The sequence below is a fragment of the Berghia stephanieae genome, chromosome 5, assembly GCF_034508935.2.
Source record: "Berghia stephanieae isolate SIO BIC M18660-M18661 chromosome 5, UCSD_Bste_1.3, whole genome shotgun sequence".
Taxonomy (NCBI): domain Eukaryota; kingdom Metazoa; phylum Mollusca; class Gastropoda; order Nudibranchia; family Aeolidiidae; genus Berghia; species Berghia stephanieae.
In genome coordinates this window covers 74653206-74674528 of record NC_088364.1, presented here as the reverse complement: position 1 = coordinate 74674528, position 21323 = coordinate 74653206, and the positions used below count along the sequence as shown (strand labels likewise).

Sequence of the window (21323 nt, the reverse complement as noted above, 5' to 3'; positions counted from 1 at the left end):
AAATCACCCAGCGTGTCTGCCAAGACTTGGTATGACTGGGTCTTCCCACCGAGTGGTTCCCCCACAATCATCATGCCATGTCGAACCAGAATCATCTCGTACACCTGAAGGACGAATTCGTGATAAGTTAGGATTGTTGACATATCATTAACTCTCTCCTTACCGATCATTTTCAGTATTTTTCCCAAAATGGCAGGCTTACCCAGCAGAAAAATTGATTTTTAAAAACTCAAACAACTTTATGTTCTTATTAATTAAACAAAAATCATTGTGATGCACAAAATAAATCTGAATAAGAAAAAATGTATATTGTATCATAACAAATGTGACGATTTTGCTGTAGGTGGTAAGGAGAGGGTTATAGAACAATGTGAAATTGAATGTAAGCTTCAACTTAATATGCTAAAACAGATAAAATGGACGTTTCAGGTTTCCCCTTTATCAACAAAACAGGATGAATAACACTACAGATGAATGAGATAATGTGGTAGTGTGAATGCCCTGGGTAGTGGCGTTGTTAAGATGAATAAACAAAACATTGTTATTTATTTCTTCGAGCTTCGAGCAGCACCATTTACATGACATATCATTATACCAATATTTGTGTCGCAACGTATTAATCCAGTATTGTGGAGCTTTGTATGTAGTCTTGTGCTATGACACTTTTCTTTGGACCAATAGGTCCAGGGTTTGAGTCCCACTGGAAATTTTTAGGATTTTACTATAAATATTTTGGGAAAGGAACAAATTTTGCAATAGAAGTCAAAAAAATATTTAAAATTCGAAATAAGTAAAAGAAAATAAAAATAAAATACAACATGGACACCCTATTCATTCAGTATATTGCCTGAATCCAACTTTATGATTTCCTGGTTTTGTTTAAAAAATACCTTGTGATTTAGAAAAAAAAAAGTAGTCCTTGAGAGTCATAAGTCCCATGAACATTAAATGGAGAGTAGTTATTGTGCAGCTATGTGGTCTAGTGGTATGACACTCGCTTTTGGATCGGAAGGTCCTGGGTTCGAGCCTCGCTCGGCTCATAGTTGAGTCCTTGGAGAAGGCTCTTTACTCACATTATCTCACTGTACTCCGGTGTAAAATGAGTACCTGGCTGTTAACATCGTTGTCTCTGTCCAAAAAAAATTGCAACATCACTTAACAGGCGATGTCCTGTCCTGAATGTTAAATGTTGCTGTTGGCCAGGGACCCCTTGTAAAGCGCTTTGAGCACATACATTTAGGGGATATTGCGCTATATAAAAGCTCAATTTAGTCTAGTGCAAAGTACTTTTCACCAGATCTAACAGACCCTGCTACCCAATCACTGCTGGCTGGACAAAGTGGGGGTTAAAATAAAAATCTCGGCTTCAGCTGGAATCAATCCAGGGCCTTTTCCGTACAAAGCGAGTGCTTTTCCAAATGAGCTATAGGGACTCTCATATGATTTAAGACTCCAAACGAAATTCGAAAAAAATACTGCACATATCCACAATAGATAAGTTTAAGGACTTTGAAAATAAAAATCAAACTAAGAAATAAATTCTCCCTAATTGGATTCAATAGTCTGATGTCACGTCGCCCAGCAACGGTGGCCATCTTCTAAACAAAGAAAATCGGTAGAACTTTTCATATGTCTTGTGACCAGAATGTGTAAAAGTCAAAACATGATCAGATTTATGATTTTTTTCCCTCTGGATACGCTTTTATGCTCATCGGAGAATTATTTCATAAGCGCGTCCGCCATTGTTCCGATAGTTTAGAGCCAGTTACTAAGTTACCATGCGTCATTACGAGGGAAGTGACGTTACGACTGTTGAAGTGTATTCTTGCAATACATTTTAAATTACCTGGATGACTTTGTCAATAAAGAACTGATTGGGTTGTAGTTGTCTCTTCTTGATATTGTCTTTCATGGCGTCGAGGAAGACGCCATAGTCGGCTTGTGGTAAGGATACGCCCGGGAACAAATCGGAGATAATGCCACCAAATAAGGGGACATCCTGTTGAATTTGATGATTAAATAGATAATGATGTAAATATTACAATTATTATTATTATTATTATTATCATTATTATTATTATTATTATTATTATTATAATTATTATTATTATTATTATTATTATTATTATTATTATTATCTTTAACATCAACATCATCATCATCATCATCATCATCATCATCATCATCATCATCATCATCATCATCATCATCATCATCAGTAAGTATCATTATCATATATTATTATTATTATTATTATTATTATTATTATTATTATTATTATTATTATTATTATTATTATTATTATTATTATTATTACTATTCTCATCATCAAAAGAAATGCCCCTATTATGATCTGGATTAGATATAAATCAAATGCACAATATTCTCCGAATGATGAATATAATGATGCACGGTGATTCTAACTTTAAATCATGATTTGTTAATATTCCAGGATGGGTTTTTGCTTTGTTAAGGTCAAAAACTGTAAAACATTACGTACCTATTAGTGATACAAAAACCTCTGTCCACGAAAATATTCTAATTTTTAAAATATTATCTAATCAATGCAAAATATGCCTACAATCACCTTTTAAAGTTTTTATATCTATAACAAAACTTACTAGAATTATTCTAAGCCTTGTGAAATATCATGTAAGCGTAGCTTGTTTTAGGATCTTACGTCCGATAGTATAAGATTATTAATTATTCTCAAAACATTTTTATTATTTACCTGGGCTAAGAATTTTGGTAAGTTGACATCATTGATGGCTTTCAGTAGCAGGACGGCTTCGTCCTGGCTTGGGTATTTCAATTTGAGGTTGCCAGCTGCTGTAAGCACAGACTTGACAGCTCTCATTCCGTAATCGTAATGGTGCTGGGAGGACAACTGTTCTGAGCACAGACGGTATACGGCCACAATCTTATTGGCCAGACTGAAAGATGGAAAGGATTGGATTATTAACACATGTGGGACAAATTGGGGAGACGTCGTGTCAATAAACGCAGTAGAGATCGAACTATCCAGCAACTGAGACAAGCGTTGAGAGAAGAATACGCTGCAATAACCCCACAACAAATTGCTGCCCTCACACACTTTATGCAACACCGGATACAAGCATGCATAGAGCCCACTGATGCTCACACAAGATACTGAATAAATAGGTTAGTAAACAAACTGGGTTTTGAGTTTACACTAATGCATTTATTTGTTTTCGAATTTCGTCATAAAACAATGTAGGGTCATTTTTTTTCGACCCTCTGTTTATTTCTTTAGCTGTTCCATTCACAATAGTTTTTTTTGTTGTTTTGTTTTCTTTTGTTTTTTAGATTTCTAAAGTGTTTCCCGCTGTTTTGAGGTTTCTTCTACCTTATATTTTATACCATTTCAACAATAAAGTGCGGCTATGTGGTCTTGTGGTATGACACTCGCTTTCAGATTAGAAGGTCCTGGGTTCAAGCCTCACTCGGTGCATAGTTGAGTCCTTGGAAAAGGCTCTTTACTCACATTCTATCACCGTACTCAGGTGTAAAATAAACAGCGTTGTCTCTGTTCAAAACAATTATAATATGGCCTAACAGGCGTCATGTCACGTCCTAAATGTTAAGTGTTGCTGTTGGCCAGGGACCCCTTGTAAAGTGCTTTGAGCACTTTTAGTGGATATTGCCCTATATAAAAGCTCAATTTAATTTTAATTAAATAAATTTGAGTCCCTCATTGTTTTAGGAATAAAGCACTATCAGATGACAACTTAATTGTGACGCACAGTACATGATTTTAACCATAAGACTCAGTTTTTACCTCCTGGCATCCACGAATCCCATGGAGTAAAGCTGAATCTCTCCAATCATGCCGTAATCTGGTACCATCATGGCCACTGTCCTAAACAATACCTGGGGATGGGGGTGAGTGGGTAGTGAATGGATGGATGGATGGGTGGATGGATGGATGGATGAATGGATAGGTGGATGGGTGGGTGGGTGGATGGATGGATGGGTGGGTGGATGGATGGATGGATGGATGGATAGGTGGATGGGTGGGTGGGTGGATGGATGGATGGGTGGGTGGATGGGTGGGTGGGTGGATGGATGGATGGGTGGATGGATGGGTGGGTGGATGGGTGGATGGGTGGGTGGATGGATGGATGGATGGATGGATGGGTGGCATGGATGGATGGATGGATAGATGGGTGGATGGATGGATGGGTGGATGGGTGGGTGGGTGGATGGATGGATGGGTGGATGGATGGGTGGGTGGATGGGTGGATGGGTGGGTGGATGGATGGATGGATGGGTGGCATGGATGGATGGATGGATAGATGGGTGGATGGATGGATGGGTGGATGGGTGGGTGGGTAGGTGGATGGATGAATGGATGTATGGATGGATGGATGGATGGATGGATGGATGGATGGATGGATGGATAAAGTGATGCATGGTCGGAGTGATGTATAGATAGATAGATGGGTGGATAGGTGGTTGAGTGGATGTATGGATGTCTGGATGGATGAAGGCTTAAACAGATTACATAATCAATGAATAGACAGATGAAATGAGAAGAGAAGTATAGATAAAAGATATACAAACAAAGAAATACAATAAACTTGAATGAATTAGAAAACGAATACACAATTTTCAAACAACTAAAAATAAGTAATGGATGAAATGAATAAGAAAATATAGATTCTCCTTATTGTAGCAAGAATGAGATTTATAATATTATAATATGATAAATAACAGTAAAAAGAAAAAAAATGGTTTTACAAATAAAATGAAAAAGCTGACAGTATTGAGCTTGATAAAAGGCCTACCTTCAGATTGTCGGGCAATTCCTGTCGACCAGCGTAGCCAGGGTTCATGGTGATGAAAATTGTACAAGTTGGATCTAGAGAGAGCTCTGTGCCTTCAAAGATGAACCTCTTAAGGTTTGCAGCAATGGCTTGCTGGATGCTCTGAATCTGCTGGGCAACAACAGACAACACTTCCAGCTCGATTCGGTTGAACTCGTCAAAACAGGCCCAGGCGCCTGCTTGTGCCAATCCTTTGAAGAATTTCCCCATGGCTTTGTAATCGAGACCGTCGGAACAGTTGAATACCACGCACTGTTTGGAATGAATTATTGGATTAATTCAGACTGAAAATGTCAGAGGGGAAGATGTTCTGGTATTTTAAAGACATTTAATTAGAGTATGTCAATATGGTATAGAGATATAGTTATTAATTAATTCATTCATTCATTCATTCATTCATTCATTCATTCATTCATTCATTCATTTATTTACTTATTTATTTATTTATTTATTTATTTATTTATTTATTTATTTATTTATTCATTTATTTATTTCCTTATTTATTTATTTATTTATTAACTCATCAATTAATTAATGGTCGTCCAAAGATGAAACATTATCATTTGAAATCTCTGATTCATTATGACCCATTGTATAAATCGCAAGCCTGAAAACAAACATAACAATAATTTAGTCTATCAGTAAAATTACAACAAATCCAATCTAAAAGTTTTAAGATATAAGAACTGTTAACCCTCTCCTTGCCATCCATAGGAAAAGCGTCACATTTGTTACGATACAACCAACAGTTTTCTCATTCTGATATCCTTTGCACATCACAAATTATAAAGAAAATATTTTGTTCTAGCAATAAAAATTAGACACTGGACAATATTATGTATGGAATGTACTTGTTCCTTTCATGTTTGAGTAGAAATTAATCTATTTTTTGTGTTGGGTGGGTGTGAAATTTCACGGAAAATTCAGAAAGTGTCTGGTAAGGAGAGAGTTAAGCATCAGTGCAGACTTTTGCATTTTATATTAGCTCTCCTTCAAGAAATTGAAATTGCAATAAAATAGTTATGACAGTTTCTAAGGAATTATTCTTCCGACAAGATAAGCTCATAGATGATACTAACCTGTTTGGCAACAGCCTTAGCCAAATCTTTGCTGGTTTCTGTTTTGCCAGTTCCAGCAGGCCCTTCGGGAGCACCACCGAGATTCAGTTTTAGGGCGCCCATTAGAGTTCTGTTTAAAACATAGACAACAATATTGACCTTTACGTTTGTTGGTGTTGATATTATTCATAGCTTCATCATCATTATCCTCATAGTTATTATACTTGTCCTCATCATCATCATCATCATCATCATCACCATCACCATCATCATCACCATCATCATAACCATCAATGTCATTGTCATCTTCACCTTCATCAGTTCTCTCCAACAGTTTTGTCAGTACCAAAGTAGTATTCAATTACATTACATCAAGGCCAGGTAACTCTGGAGTCAAATGAAGTGAGCCCATTATTTGGAGTTGCCCTAATAACAGAGTTAAGACACTGATAGCTCAGTGGTAGCACACTTGTCTCACAAGCAAAAGAATATTTATCTCAGGTGCAGTCAAGTTTTTTTCTGATCCCTTTGTCCTCCCATTGGGTTGGGTAGCCGGGTCAATTTGACCAGATGTTAAAACAAAAGAACAAATAACAACTTTGCAACAGACTGCTGGCGTCCTATAAAATGGCACCAAGCAATTGGTACTATCCATTTAATGCTACAAAAACCCCCAGGACCTTCCAATACGAAAGCGAGTGTCATACCACTAGACTACATAGCCATTGAACAGATCAGTGTTGACAAAACTTTTCTGACACAGAAGGGATTGAACTAAGTTCTATGGCACTGGGAATTAAATTTGACCCACTACTTTGATAAAGTATTGGACTGGAACCCTCAGGGCAGAAGATCAAGGGGAAGGCCACGAGGAACATGGAGAAGAATTAAACAAGCTGATATACAAAGAAGTGATAAGACCTGGAATGAGATAAAAATGTTAGCTCAGGATAGAGAAGGATGGAAACTGTTTGTCTGTGGCCTATACCCTGACCCAGGGTGAAAAAGGCAATGATGATGATGATGACGACTGCGTTGATCAGGAATTATGTTGGGGTCAACAAGATGAAAAAAAATTTGAGTTTAAAGTCAAAATGGCCAAAATTTGGAAGTTGAAGTTTTTTAGGTTTGCGAAACAACACAGGACAGTCCTACAGCGCACAGTCGAAGGCCAGTGCAGAAGAGGGCGCCAAAGGAAGATGTGGCTGGACAATATAAAAGAATGGACAGAGATCTCGGTTCCAGAGCTGCTACATAGGGCTAGCAACAGGCAGGCATGGAGGAAGACTGTAACTTCTGCTTCACACAAGTCTCCCCGACGACCATCCGGTCATGGGATTGATCTGGATCTGGAAACAACACTCACTTGTCCTCAATAGTGACATTTATATAAACTCAAAATCTATAAGTTAAACTTAAGATCCATTTTCTTAATTCTCAGATCAATCCTACCATAATACTATTTTGCGACATTTGTCATAAATCAGCTAATCATATGTCCCAACATCGGGCTGATAATTATGACAACCCCACAAACCTGTAGCATCTGTCGGTGAGAGGGGTGATGACCAGTCGAGGGGAGTTGCCCAGGTATTCGTAACCATAGGCAATGCTGGTTGTGATCATGTGTACAAAGACGTTCTTTTCAAAGTAATATCTCATCTGAGCCAACCAGTTGAAGTCATTGGGGCTGTAGATGTTGTTTTCAGCGAGGTTGACCAGAACATCACGGGCTGGAAAATAAATGAATAAACCAATAAATAAAAATATCCATTCAATCATCCAATTTCCACGTTTACCACTAATTGCACCTCATATTTATTCCTTTATTCACCCATACAGTTCCTAGGAAATCAGAATTCTATTTCATTCATTATGAGTCATAAATTAGGTAACCTTTTTGCCTCAGCACTCTTAAAATATTCATCACCATAACCTATCCCCTATCGCCAGGTACTCATTCCGAGGATAAGAGTAAAGAAACATTGATGAGAAATAATAAACTCCTGATTAAATCAAATCTCTCTGAAATGTGAATACACAATCAAGAAATCTTTGATCCTCCCTCTCCATTCAACTCGAAACCAGAAGGTCTACATCAAGAACAAAATTTTCCAACAGATCTTTCTCTAATGCAGCTCCAAAAAACTGGAATTCTCTGTCTCCCACAACCAGAAACTCTCCAACTTTTAACTCTTTCAAGTCCAATTCAAAGACTGAACTGTTTAAAACAGCCTTTACTTAAATTAGTTTAATGTTTTACAAATTAAGCTTTCAGTGCTGTACCTGTTATTATATTTTCCCTTTGGAATACATGTTTTATTGTAAAGTGTCCTAGAGCATGAATTCATGGAACTTGCGCGCTATACAAATGATTTATTATCATTATTATTATTATTATTATTATTATTATTATTATTATTATTATTATTATTACTATTATTATTATTATTATTATTATTATTATTATTATTATTATTATTATTATTATTATTATTATTATTATTATTATATTATTATTATTATTTATTATTAATAGGAAAAAGGACACTATTGATAATGTGTTGTGTCGTCTTGCTTTTAGTTCAAATCCAATACTGTCGTATATGGTACATGTTTTGGAATTAAATCAGACAGAGTGATTAGCCTTTCAGATTAATTCCAGCTCAATCATTCTGAAGGCCTACTTTCTTTATTGGAATATTTATACACAAAAGGTAAAAGTAGGAAACAGGTCATTCCTTTTATGACGTAAAATTAAAATTTGTTGGTTTTTTTTTAACTGAATTAAATCAATAGATTGAAATGTGAACAGATAAATAAATAATGAATAAGTGGACCTAATCTTTCTTTTTTTAACTTGTCAATTTTATGCTGAAAAAACAAGGCTATGTTTTATACTGATTAAAACTTCGCTTCTATTATTACTAGAAGTTTGTGGAAGAATAATTTCATCTTTTCCTATATGTCACCGTCTTCTCACCACCCCTTCTCCCCCCCCCCCCCACTCATCCTCCTTCTCCTTTTCCTTTTTCTTACCGTGTACATCAATAACAGTGAGAGCTCCAAGGGTAATCCTTGTCCCACTCTCAAGTTTTCCTCTCACAAGTTCAACAATTTCGTCAATTTGTTTGTTACACTGGGTCACATAAACCTGGTGATATTTATATATATGAAAGTAGTATGAATGAAAGAAGAATAAATGAATGAAAGAAGAATGAATGAATGAATGAATGAATGAATGAATGAATGAATGAATGAATGAAAGAAAGAGGAATGAACGAATGAATGAATAAATAAATGAATGAATGAATGAATAAATGAATGAATGAATAAATGAATGAATTAATGAGTGAATGAATAAATGAATGAATGAGTGAATGAATAAATGAATGAATGAGTGAATGAATAAATGAATGAATGAATGAATGAATGTATGAATGAATGAATGAATGAATGAATGAATGAATGAATGAATGAATGAATGAATGAATGAATGAATGAAAGAATGAATGAGTGAATGAGTGAATCGATGAATTATTTAAGATATAAGTTAACCTGGAAAAACTACAAAAGACATTTAAATTCTGGCACAAGACAGAAGGCCTAGAACACAGGTGGTCGCCACTTTGAATGATAAAAAACACTACAAACCTGCAGTCCTCCTTCCACTTTCATGGCATCGGTGACCTCACTGGTCCAGAAGACGTTACTGACACAGAGCACCACCTGTCCAGGCCATTCTACCACCCATCGCTTACGAGGGGAGGTCCTGTAAGCAGCCACAGACTCGGTGATAACCTTACGCAAACTGCTGATCATCACATCTTCTACTTGAAGGAGCCATTTCTCCACCATGCCCTGAAAGATTAATTATAATCATGCACATCCAAATTAAAATTTTCTAAGGTTATAATAATAATAATAGTAGTAATGCACATTTATATTGCGCAACCTTTCCCCCTGGTCGGAGGCTCTGAGCGCATTAAAAAATTGAGCTTTATATAGCGCAATATCCACTAAATATGCTCAAAGCACTTTACAAGGGGTCTCTGGTCAACAGCAACATTTAACATGTAGGATATGTAGCACTATATAAAAGCTCAATTTTATTTATTTTTAAAATCAAAATTGGGCAATGAAAATTTTTTACAAAATTCAAACTTACTTTTGCCTTTGCAGGGACGATTTGGTGTGAAAACGGAACAGTTTCATTCTCTGCTGAGATCATGCCGATGATCTCTTCATTTTCGGTGAATTCAAGTTTGGAAATGCCTTCAAAACATTTCTTGAGATGGGGCTGGACTCTCATTGGGTCTTTTGTCTCGGAGAGAATTTCCAACAACTCATCATTGGACAGGAAGAAAAATCTGGATTTAAAAAAAAAAAGAAAAAAAAATGAGATTTAAATAATGTATTTATTACAAAATGAAATGAACAAAGCACTGTTTTTGAAAGTTAAATTAACAACCAAATTGTACGTTATCAACTATATGTGACCCCTTGTCTCAAAATGTTATTAAGTCGGGATTATTAAGATGCTGAAAATTGAATTTGTAGCCAGAAATACCAGACTTGCGTTGAGTTTGTATGTTTTATTGAGGAGAATGAATATCATATTTGAGAGTGCTGAATACCAGTAATTCACATATTTGATCAGTTCAGCTTTAATTTGACTTTTTAGCATCTGGTTCATCCTGACATAATACCGTTTTGAGACATCAGGTCACATATTGCAAAGCATCCATATTGTGAATATTTATTCGTATTGTATTAATTGACTGCCAATGGATAATCATTTAAATGATGGATTGACCATTACATACATTACTATCCCATTTAATTGAAGTTTAAAACAGTTGGTTATAAGTAGAGCTTTTATATAGCGCAATATCCACTAAATGTGCTCAAAGCGCTGTACAAATGGTCCCTGGTTAACAGCAATACTTCCCATATAGGACGAGACATGTTCCTTGCTTGACAAATAATCTTAGATGTCCATATTTTCCATGAAAGCAAATAACATATTCACTTGGTGCTCATTCAGGTTTAAATAATTGGCCAAAACATTAAATTGAGCAACATCGCGTTTCCATTCATTGTTTCACAACGCTCATAATTTCACTTCCTAATGCTTACTTTCAACTCATTGCCTAAAACGTATTTTAACAGCAAACACCTACCTGGGGAAGAAAAGACGTTTTTTCTCCAGATATGCATTGAGGCCCTTTTGAATCTCATCCAAAAGAGTATTGGCTTCCCTTAGTCTTCCAAGCATGTTATTCTGTCCCGTGGCCACAAGACAATTGGTGTCCTAAGAAAAGAAATATAACTCCAAATTATGAACCCATTATCTCTTTGCAAACGTATACAAAAACATGACATTATCATCTTAGTGATTGTCCATCTAAAAGTTGAGTTACATACAACATAAGAAACTTATTAAAGTGGGAAGTTCAAGGAAATTGCGAAAAAAAAATAATTGTAAATCCCAAATCATTCTCTCTTACTAATATCATTCAAACTAAACATGGGTGGATCTGGTACATTACACTTGTATTCAATATGGAGAAGTTACAATTACCTGTCCTGCAATTTTTAGCTGTTTCAAAATCTGAACCCAATTGATTAACATCGCTGACAATATTTTACTATCAATGCAAGCATGTGATTTATTCTTTTTCATAAGGTGACTAACTAATTATTTACAAACAAAACCAATTGTCAACATTGCATTTAAGAGGAAAAAGGGAACCTAAAAAATGTATCTAACGAAACTGTGTTCTAAGTACTACTTATTTTAAATATATTATTCTATCTAATCCATATCTTGTTAAATAAGAAAACGAAATTGTGTTCTAAGTACAACTTATGTTAAATATAATATTATTCTATGTAATCCATATCTTGTTAAACAAGAATGCAGATGTTGTTAGGCAAAATGAAAATATGTGACCCTTTGCCTCAAAACGGTATTAACTCGGGATTGTTATGATGTTGAAAATTGAATTTATAGCCAGAAATATCAGACTTGTATTGAGTTTGTATGTTTTATTGAGGAAAATGGATTCCATATTTTAGGGTGCTAATGCCAACAATTTATATTTTTGACCAGTTTAACATTTAATTCGGCTTTTAAGCATATGGTTCGTTCCGACATAATACCATTTTGAGAGGATGGGTCACATATGATGAAGTAACGACATAACAATACGCTTACCTTTGCTGTCTCAGTCATGATATCCCTCCAATAACTATCCACTATACCAAACTTCCTTCCTTCTTCAGGCATCTGGGCCATGATATCCTCAGAGCTGAAAATGGGCTCCAGATACAACCATGTGGCTTGTACCTATAAGAAAAAAAGTCACGTGATTAGACAAAAAAAAACCAAAACACAACAATATTTATAAAGCAGCAACATATCTTATAGTTTTAACAATAAAACATGAGTCACAATGAAGCATAAATTGCTTGCCTCATATATATATATATATATATATATATATATATATATATATATATATATATATATATATATATATATATATATATATATATATATATATATAATAAGATAAATGATAAAGAGTAAGAATGACTTGAAAGAATTTCTTAATCAAGCTGTAACACAATGTTTGCTGCCAATATTTGATCAAATCTGATGGAGTAATCAAATTAGTCAATAAATAGCGACCTATTCTACTTTTTTTTTTAAACAACAACAACAACAACAACAAAAAAACACATGTAAATGCCTCTTTGACTTTGCATGATTATTTATTTTCTCGTGCCAGTCAATATCCCCAGTAGTTCAAGGGTAGTTGGCAAAATTGAAATACATTGTTTAGATCACAAAAGAAACTTGAAAGCGTTTTTCTTTAGAGGAACAACTTTTAAATGGATTTTTTATTTTGAAACAATAATAGACCGCTGATATATATGTGACCCTTCGCCTCAAAACGGTATTAAGTCGGGATTAAGATGTTGAAAATTGAATTTATAGCCAGAAATAGCCAGACTTGTGTTGAGTTTGTATGTGTTATTGAGGAGAATGGATACCATATTTTAGGGTGTTAATGCCAACAATTTATATTTTTGACCAGTTTAACATTTAATTCGGCTTTTAAGCATATGGTTCATTCCGACATAATACCATTTTGAGTTGATGGGTCACATATACTAAAAATAATACTATAAAATGAATTGATAGAAGAAGGGTGTAAAACAAAACAATATATAGTTTATCTTACCCTCAGCCATTCATCAATGATATCTTGCATGGTGACGAGTTTCTCTTCCCAATCTTTCATCTCGACCTCAAATGGCTTGATGAAGGGTGATCCCCGCATCGTCTGGGCTTTGACAATGTTGTCATCCAGCAGGGCTTGGATGTCATCCATGGCACTTAGAATGGATACACCCTAAATGTTTGAATAAAATAATAAAAGGAAATTTCATTAATCTTTTTTTCAATAGGGATTTAGATACAACACTTACAATTTTAGTCAATTTTGTACATTACTGAGTATTGGGTTTTAACTCACTCAACCCTAACACCGACTATATCCGTAGTTTACCCGGGTTACTTTTACCCCATGCCTATTAATTTATTACATTTTTCTGAGAAAAAATTATAGGTGTAGAATCAAAGCTAATGTTTTTAGTTTTTACATGTTAATGATAGTTGAATTAAACTATCTATGCACATGCTCATTTTAATTATTTTTTTTTCCAATTTTGAAATGTAGCAAAAATCTCTAGGATTGAGTGAGTTAAATTGAGAATGCATCTGCCACATAATGGAGGAATTCAAGGGTAAAATACGGTATAAAATAAAACAGTGAATACAAAAGGGAATTTCATTTATTTTTAATAATTTTGTAATACAGGATCAAAGAAAAAAGATAGAGATGACCAAAAAAAAAAAACAAAAAAAAAAACAGAATAAAATAGAAAACGCACAAGAAATAATTGTAAGACAATAAGTATGTCGATACAAAAAGATTTAATCACAGGTGCAACTCAAAATTAATATGTATGTAGGTGGGGGAAGGGCAGGTAGAAAATTCATGAGTAAAGGAATAAAAAAAAAGAAGAAAAAAGAAAATAAACGAAAATAGTTGACATTGTATCGCTGATAAATTACCGTTTCTCTGTATGGAATCAATTCAAATTTGAGGTCTTTCCAGTCATCTTTCATCTTTGTAAGAGCTTTCTCCAAGGAATATTCCTTGGCTGCACTGGCACCAATTTCTTCCAGTCTGAGGATTAATTATGACGATGAAAAATGATGATGATGATGATGATGATGATGATGATGATGATGATGTCGGTGAAAATTATGATGATAATAATGATTATGAGATGATGACAATGTTATTGTAATTTGTTTAAGGAAATTGTAGATAGAACTGAATTTAAGCTCAATATGAACCATATAATAATAAGCGGTGCCAAACCGTCGCATAAGCAAATAGTGAAATGGAAAAAAAAAACACTTGAAATTTATAATGACCATATGACAAATACGTCCAAAAATAAATAACAAAGGCCAAAGAAGAAAAAAAAAAAAAAAAAAGAGAGAGAGAGAGAGAGAGAGAGAGAGAGAGAGAGAGAGAGAGAGAGAGAGAGAGAGAGAGAGAGAGAGAGAGAGAGAGAGAGAGAGAGAGAGAGAGAGAGAGAGAGAAAGAAAGAGAGAGACAGACAGAGAGCGAGAGAGAGAGAGAGAGAGAGAAAGAAAGAGAGAGAGAGAGAGAGAGAGAGAGAGAGAGAGAGAGAGAGAGAGAGAGAGAGAGAGAAAGAGAGACAGAGAGAGAAACCGAAACATTAAAAAATAAACAGCCACACAAAGGCCATGACGCGAGCGTGTTCAAATCCTCTGCCAACCCTTAAATACTCCCCCCCCCCTTTCCCTCTTTCCCTCACCCATCTCTCCTCTTAGATGCTTTACAACCACGAAAAATTCTTTGGGATCAAATTCAAAATATTATAATCAAACTATTGAAAATGTTGTATGGTTTTAGAACATACCTAGCCAGATGTTTCTGAAGTCCATACTCCAACATGGTAGCCAGGGACGTGTCCTCTTTAGGGGTGATGTCAAAACCAACAATGTCACTCATCTGTTGTAAATTAAACCACAAAACAAATTAAATTTAGTCTTGATGATTTATATATAGCGCAATATCCACTTCAAGTGCTCAAAGCGCTTTACAAGGGGTGCCCAGCCAACAGCAGCATTTAACATGTACAATGAGGCATGATGCTTGTTAGGTGAAATTACTATTCATTTTTTTTTGGACAGAGTTAACACTGTTAACGAAGAGGTACTTATTTTACACCTGCGTACAGTGAGAGAATGTCAGTAAAGAGCTTTATCCAAGGCTTCCATTATGTACCGCTCAGAACGGGACTCGAACCCTTGACCTTCCATTCTGAAAGCAAGGGTCATACCATATGACACTATTAACAATGTTTATCTGGTGTAAAAAAAAAATAATTTAAAGATTAAAATGAAATTTAATTGGTACAGTCGCTTGAGAGTTTCATTTAAATTTGAGTGCTTGACTTATACAATTACAAACACTTGATACACAGGGACATTTTTCAAGCATCATCATCATCATCATCATCATCATCATCATCATCATCATAAATGTGCGGCTATGTGGTCTTGTGGTATGACACTCGCTTTCGGATCGGAAGGTCCTGGGTTCGAGCCTCGCACTCGGCGCATAGTTGAGTCCTTTGAAAAGGCTCTTTACTCACTTTCTCACACCATACTCAGGTGTAAAATGAGTACCTGGCTGTTAACAGCGTTGTCTTTGTCCGAAAAATTGTAATATCGCCTAACAGGCTGAACGTCCCGTCCTACATGTTAAATGTTGCTGTTGACCAGGGACACCTTGTAAAGTGCTTTGAGCACATTTTAGTGGATATTGCACTATATAAAGTTCTATTTTCTTTTTAATTTTAAAATCATAAATATCATTATTATTATTATTATTATTATTATTATTATTATTATTATTATTATTATTATTATTATTATTATTATTATTATTATTATTATTATTATTATTATCATTATTATTATTATTATTAATATTATTATCATCATCATCATCATCATCATCATCATCATCATTATTATCATAAAATTGCATGCATATCATATGAACTAAATCTGTCGATTTCAACTGACCTGCTCCCAATGGCGAGTCCTGATACCGGGGTTACAGATGGTCTGTAGGATGGGCATGTTGACCTTGAACCTGTCAATCTTCGACTTGACATTGGTGGCGATATGACGAGGGCCTTGCTGGTCCGAGAAGGTCTTGATGAGTTTGTACACGGTACGCCACATCTCTCCTACCTCGTTCTCGATTTCTTCAGAGTTCAATTCCTTGAAGGGACCTGGTAATTGATGGTGAATGAATACAGTAGAAATCCTTAAATAAATTCTAGTTTGTTTATTTTGAAATAAATACAAGAAATATGTAAATGTTATAATACATTCGATCATGACCAATTTTCAATTACCAGTATTCTATGATAGTATTTTTCGATTTTACATTGCCGTATTGATATATTTTTCCTGACATTCAAAGTTGTGTAAAACTGTCTGTGAATGATACAATGCAAGCTATATGAGATTCTGTAATTATAAACTATTGTATAAGGCATTTAAAGGATAATTCCTATTAAGCCTTTAGTAAGATAAGATATATACAAAAAAGATGCCATTAAAAAGCAGATATGAAAAATAAAATAATAATAATAATGTCTTCCTTGATTGTATTGTGGTCCTAATAGCTCAATTGGTAGGCCACTCGTTTTACACTCAAAAGGACTGAGATCAATCCTGGGGGAAGATGAGCTTTTTTTTATAACCTCCCTGTCAAACCAGAAATAGTGTGTAGCCGGGTAAGATTAAGATCTGGTGGAAAGTATGTTGCAATAGATTAGCAATCTATCCAAAGGGTAGCAAGCCATTGCTATTGTCCCCTTCACACTAGAGAAATCGGGATAAACTCCTGGCTCCATAGGACTAACTATAACCTTTCTGTGCTAACCATTCGTCCAGGCTTCATTTTTAAGGTAGAACTGATACGCTGTCTTCCATAACTTGTCATATGGTTCCTTGAGGGCAAACATGGTTTGCAGCTGTGGGAATTCAGAAACCTCCCATTCTAGAAGTCGCTCTTCTTCCTGGAGACCTTCAAGCTCGTCTCGGGCGGCCTCAAGGTTAACTTGAAGGGCACTCAGAATTTCTACATTATTCTTCATTTCCTCTGAAGTCAGATACTGTGAAGGTTAAAAAAAAAAAGAGAGAAACAAATTAAAAGAAAAAAAAAAAAATGTAATTTATTAATTCTCAAAGGAATTCCTCCAGAGTCTATCTCCAAAAAATACATAGATTACCCATGTTCTGGCCGCAGTGCAGTATCACAAGGTGAGCAAAAAGGGCTAAAATTCTTGCGCAAGGAAAAAAATGAGAAGCTAACACAGGGGCTCAAAACCAGGGCCCTTTCAAATTTCTTGGCTTTAAAACTATGTATTCAATCTATAGTGTCAACTATCTCACAACTACATTAGAGGACAAAAGCTCTTCAAGAGAATATATTAGAAGGAGAGTTTGAAGGAAAAAAATTAAGAGAGGGTGATGGAGAAATTGTTGGACGATCAACACTGAGATAAAGAAATTGACAAGATTTTAGATGAATCAATGTTGCAAAGCTTAAATAAACACAGTGAAAGCTAGTATGTCATTTTTTTCATCCTCTTCAAGATTAAACATCGGTAAGGTAAGCATACATACCTCCTTCTTTCTAAAAGATTCCACTTCCTTCTGAAAACCCTCCAGCTTATCCTCAAATGTAGATACGCGTTTCTTGAGTTCATCCTCAATCTGTTCTCGTTTATTGTTGAGTCTATTCTGGCTGTGTTCGAGGACGGCGAGAATCTGACCAGGCCAGTGGAATGTTACTGTGTTCAGTTTGATGTCTTCAACTGGATGGACAAATAAGATACGTATTAGAAATCAACGGAAAGATTTGGATTTTTCTGGTGTTGTTTTGTGTTCTTTTTAGTATTAATTTTTTTTTTTTTTCTCATTTAGCAAGTGAGTGCGGGATAGGGGTAGAGGGCGAGGATGAAGGATGGAGTTGCATAATTATAATATAAAGAATCTTCTTCTTTGACATTTCATTATATAAAGAGCTTCAAATTTACTCTGAACTAACATATTTTAGAATTTTCACCAAAAGAGCTGTGACAGCAATGAATAATAACGTGAAGTTGAATGTAAGCTTCAATTTAATTACAAAAACAGATCAAATGAACGTTTCGGGTTTCCCCTTTATCAACAAAACAGGATGATTGAAACACCACAGTGGTGTAATTAAATAGTAAACAGATGAATAATTTTGGAAGTGATTAAAACAGAAAAAAAAATGAGTTTTTAAAAATTTAGACATATTGAAATTTATAAACAGAAAAAAATGGGTTTTTAAAATTTAGACATATTGAAATTTATAAACAGAAAAAAATGGGTTTTTAAAATTTAGACATATTGAAATTTATAAATAGAAAAAATTTTGGGGTTTTTGTTTTTTTTTGCTTCAGAAAATTCTATATGTCTTACGAGGAAAGTCAGCATAGTCCAGCAAAAACTTGAGTCTGTTGCCGGCCTCTTCAACCTCATCCTGAAGCTTGTACACGGTGATATCCTGAGACTGGATTTTTAATAAAAACAACGTTTTAGTCATTTAAGTAAAATGTAAGTAAATTTTATCAAAAAGATCAATAGTCAATCAAATATCTGTGCAGCTATCTTTCGATATATCTGGTTCCGTTTGCCACGTCGCATTCAGGATTTTGCACTTTTTTCAGGTTTTATAATTTACTTACTTGAACTAGCTAATTTTACTCATTGGAAAAAAAAAATACTTAGCCCCTTTTCAAGTGATACAGTTATAAATCAGTTGTTTTCCAATTAAGAGCATGGTTTAAAATCCTGTTGAAGACTGAATCTGAAATATTTTTTTAATGATTACAAAGATTTTGGCTTTGCACCAAACAGCCCTATTGGAAATAGCACCGCCTTTTGAATAACCTTAAAGTGGTAGGAACATGCCATAATACATATCATATAATAGTCTTTAACGTCTTTATTATGATTTTGATTGGATATCAAAACCATTTGAAGTAATATCTATTATCTGTAAATTCTAGATTCTCTTTAAACGTCTTGACTAAAGCTCTTCTTATCCTATTTCTTTTAATTAATGTAATACAAAAGTCACTTAAAATCTATCTTAAAAAGTTAAAGATAAAAGCAAGTTTGGCACAAGACAATTATTTCCAGTCAAGACGCAAGGATTGGAATTTAAATATTCGTTTGAGACGTTAACTCACTCAACCCTAGAGATTTTTGCTGCTTTTCAAAATTGGAAAGAAAGGTATTATAAATTATCATGTACATATATAGTTTTAATCAACTACCATTAACATGTAAACATTAAGAACATTAGCTTTGATACTACGCCTATAATTTGTCTCAGAAAAATGTAATAAATAGGCATGGGGTAAAAGTAGCCTGGGGTATACTACAGATATAGTCGGTGTTAGGGTTGAGTGGGTTAAGAGGGTGCTTACTGTTTTCATAAAATCATGAAGTTCCACAAGATCCTGCGTCGATTCTGGAATGACTTGAACCCGCTCTTGAATTTCTTCATATCTCTTGGTCAATCTGCAAGAAATGTTTTCAAATTTTATGAATGGGAAGTCTATATCACCAATCTTTCTTATAACAACTTAATAACTAGCACGAGCAGTAAAATTCCACATAATATTCGGAAATTGAAAAAAATGAGCTGATTTTTTAAAATACAGAAGTTATATAAAGAAAATACCGTTTTGCTAGAGTAAGCGCAGCATATAAAAGGAGTATGCTTGTATATTATCTCAGTGAACTTAACCTTGAATTCATATATATGTGCCCGTCCATGTGAATCTGGTAATATGTCTGATTGGTCAGAATTAGGAAAGTTAAGTCAGTTGAACTAAATGAAATAAAAATTACTCTCCGCAAGAAAGGCATTTTTTTTTCACTTTTCTTTTCAAAAGCTAATATAAAAATCAAAGGGGGTCCCAATAGCTCAAGTGTTAGAGCACTCACTTGACGTGCAAAGGGACCGAGATCAATCCTGGATGCGGTCGAGATTTTTTTCAGATCCCTCTGTGTAGCCATCAGTGACTAGGTAGCTGGATCTGTTAGACCCGGTGAAAAGCACTTAGCGATAGACTAGCCTCCTTTCCAAAAGATAGTAAGCAATTGCTACTAACTGTTTCAGGCAACAGAAACCGTGATAAATTCCACCTCCATTGGCCCAATATTTCTGAAGGATTACTAAGTAAGTCTCCCTTCATGGCAACAAATATGTAGGGAGACCACCAACATCAATAGTAACTACCCTGAACCAGGACCTCTCTACATATCAGAAATTTCTGGATTCAGATGAGGCCGAATTAATCCCTGAAGAACTAAGAAATACTGCAGTGCCCTCCGTACTAAAGTCACAACAAGATCTTGACAGCCTCAAAACTCTGGCCCAGGACCACGACCAATGGAAATAATTAACAACATGAATGGAGAGAACAGCTATACTTGTCGACCATGACTGAATCACACAATTCTCAGCAAGCGTCATTCGGACTGCGAAGCTTACTACTACTACTACTATTACTACTACTACTACTACTACTACTACTACCACTACTACTACTACTACTACTACTACTACTACTACTACTACTACTACTACTACTACTACTACTATTACTACTCTACTACTACTACACTACTACTACTACTACTACTACTACTACTACTACTACTACTACTACTACTACTACTACTAAGTAAGTAAATATTAAAATCAATTTTTAAACTTCAAGTTAAACCTGGCAAAATTAGAGATGAATGGTCCCAAATCTAAACTAGTGCTAGGACTACTAGGACTGACTTACGCTCTGTTCAAGTCCCTGTTTTCATCCACCTCAAACGTGACCAGCCTGTCTCGAAGACGTTGTGCTCTCATGCACATTTCAGTATTAAACTGTACGCAATCCAAGCAGAACATACTCAGTGGGGCTGTGATGCGCATTAGAGCAATTTCATCCTTAAGTGCTTGGTAAGAGTCAATTTTCTGCATGGAAATAAGGAAATATTTATGAATTACATTAGTTTAAGGGAGATCAGTTTTGACATAGAGACAGATGGGTTATTGTTGCTTATGCTCGTAGTTTGTGCATACATTTTTATTTCAAGTCCACATAAGATGCGGAGAGTGTAGCTTGTAACTGGATAGCTAAACCCACTCATAATTAGTGTAAATGTTGCTGCTTGAAG

The 21323-nt window shown here is 34.9% G+C and overlaps 1 protein-coding gene across 1 annotated transcript in view; it reads right to left on the bottom strand.

Moving 5' to 3' along the window:
• LOC144973603 (dynein axonemal heavy chain 3-like) overlaps positions 1–21323 on the bottom strand; it is a 90625-nt gene that overhangs the window by 56242 nt on the left and 13060 nt on the right. Inside the window, exons 15-35 of the mRNA XM_078916248.1 lie at positions 20942–21120; positions 19568–19661; positions 18555–18645; positions 17730–17920; positions 16984–17215; positions 16113–16324; positions 14939–15030; positions 14055–14169; positions 13159–13329; positions 12126–12257; positions 11089–11219; positions 10074–10275; positions 9560–9766; positions 8945–9059; positions 7443–7638; positions 5927–6035; positions 4809–5099; positions 3800–3891; positions 2732–2933; positions 1847–1999; positions 1–104 (exon numbers count right to left, since the gene is read on the bottom strand). The exon at positions 1–104 is cut by the window's left edge and continues 119 nt beyond it. Coding sequence (XP_078772374.1) covers positions 1–104; positions 1847–1999; positions 2732–2933; positions 3800–3891; positions 4809–5099; positions 5927–6035; positions 7443–7638; positions 8945–9059; positions 9560–9766; positions 10074–10275; positions 11089–11219; positions 12126–12257; positions 13159–13329; positions 14055–14169; positions 14939–15030; positions 16113–16324; positions 16984–17215; positions 17730–17920; positions 18555–18645; positions 19568–19661; positions 20942–21120 — 3311 coding nt within the window. The remainder of the gene's footprint in view (positions 105–1846; positions 2000–2731; positions 2934–3799; positions 3892–4808; positions 5100–5926; positions 6036–7442; positions 7639–8944; positions 9060–9559; positions 9767–10073; positions 10276–11088; positions 11220–12125; positions 12258–13158; positions 13330–14054; positions 14170–14938; positions 15031–16112; positions 16325–16983; positions 17216–17729; positions 17921–18554; positions 18646–19567; positions 19662–20941; positions 21121–21323) is intronic.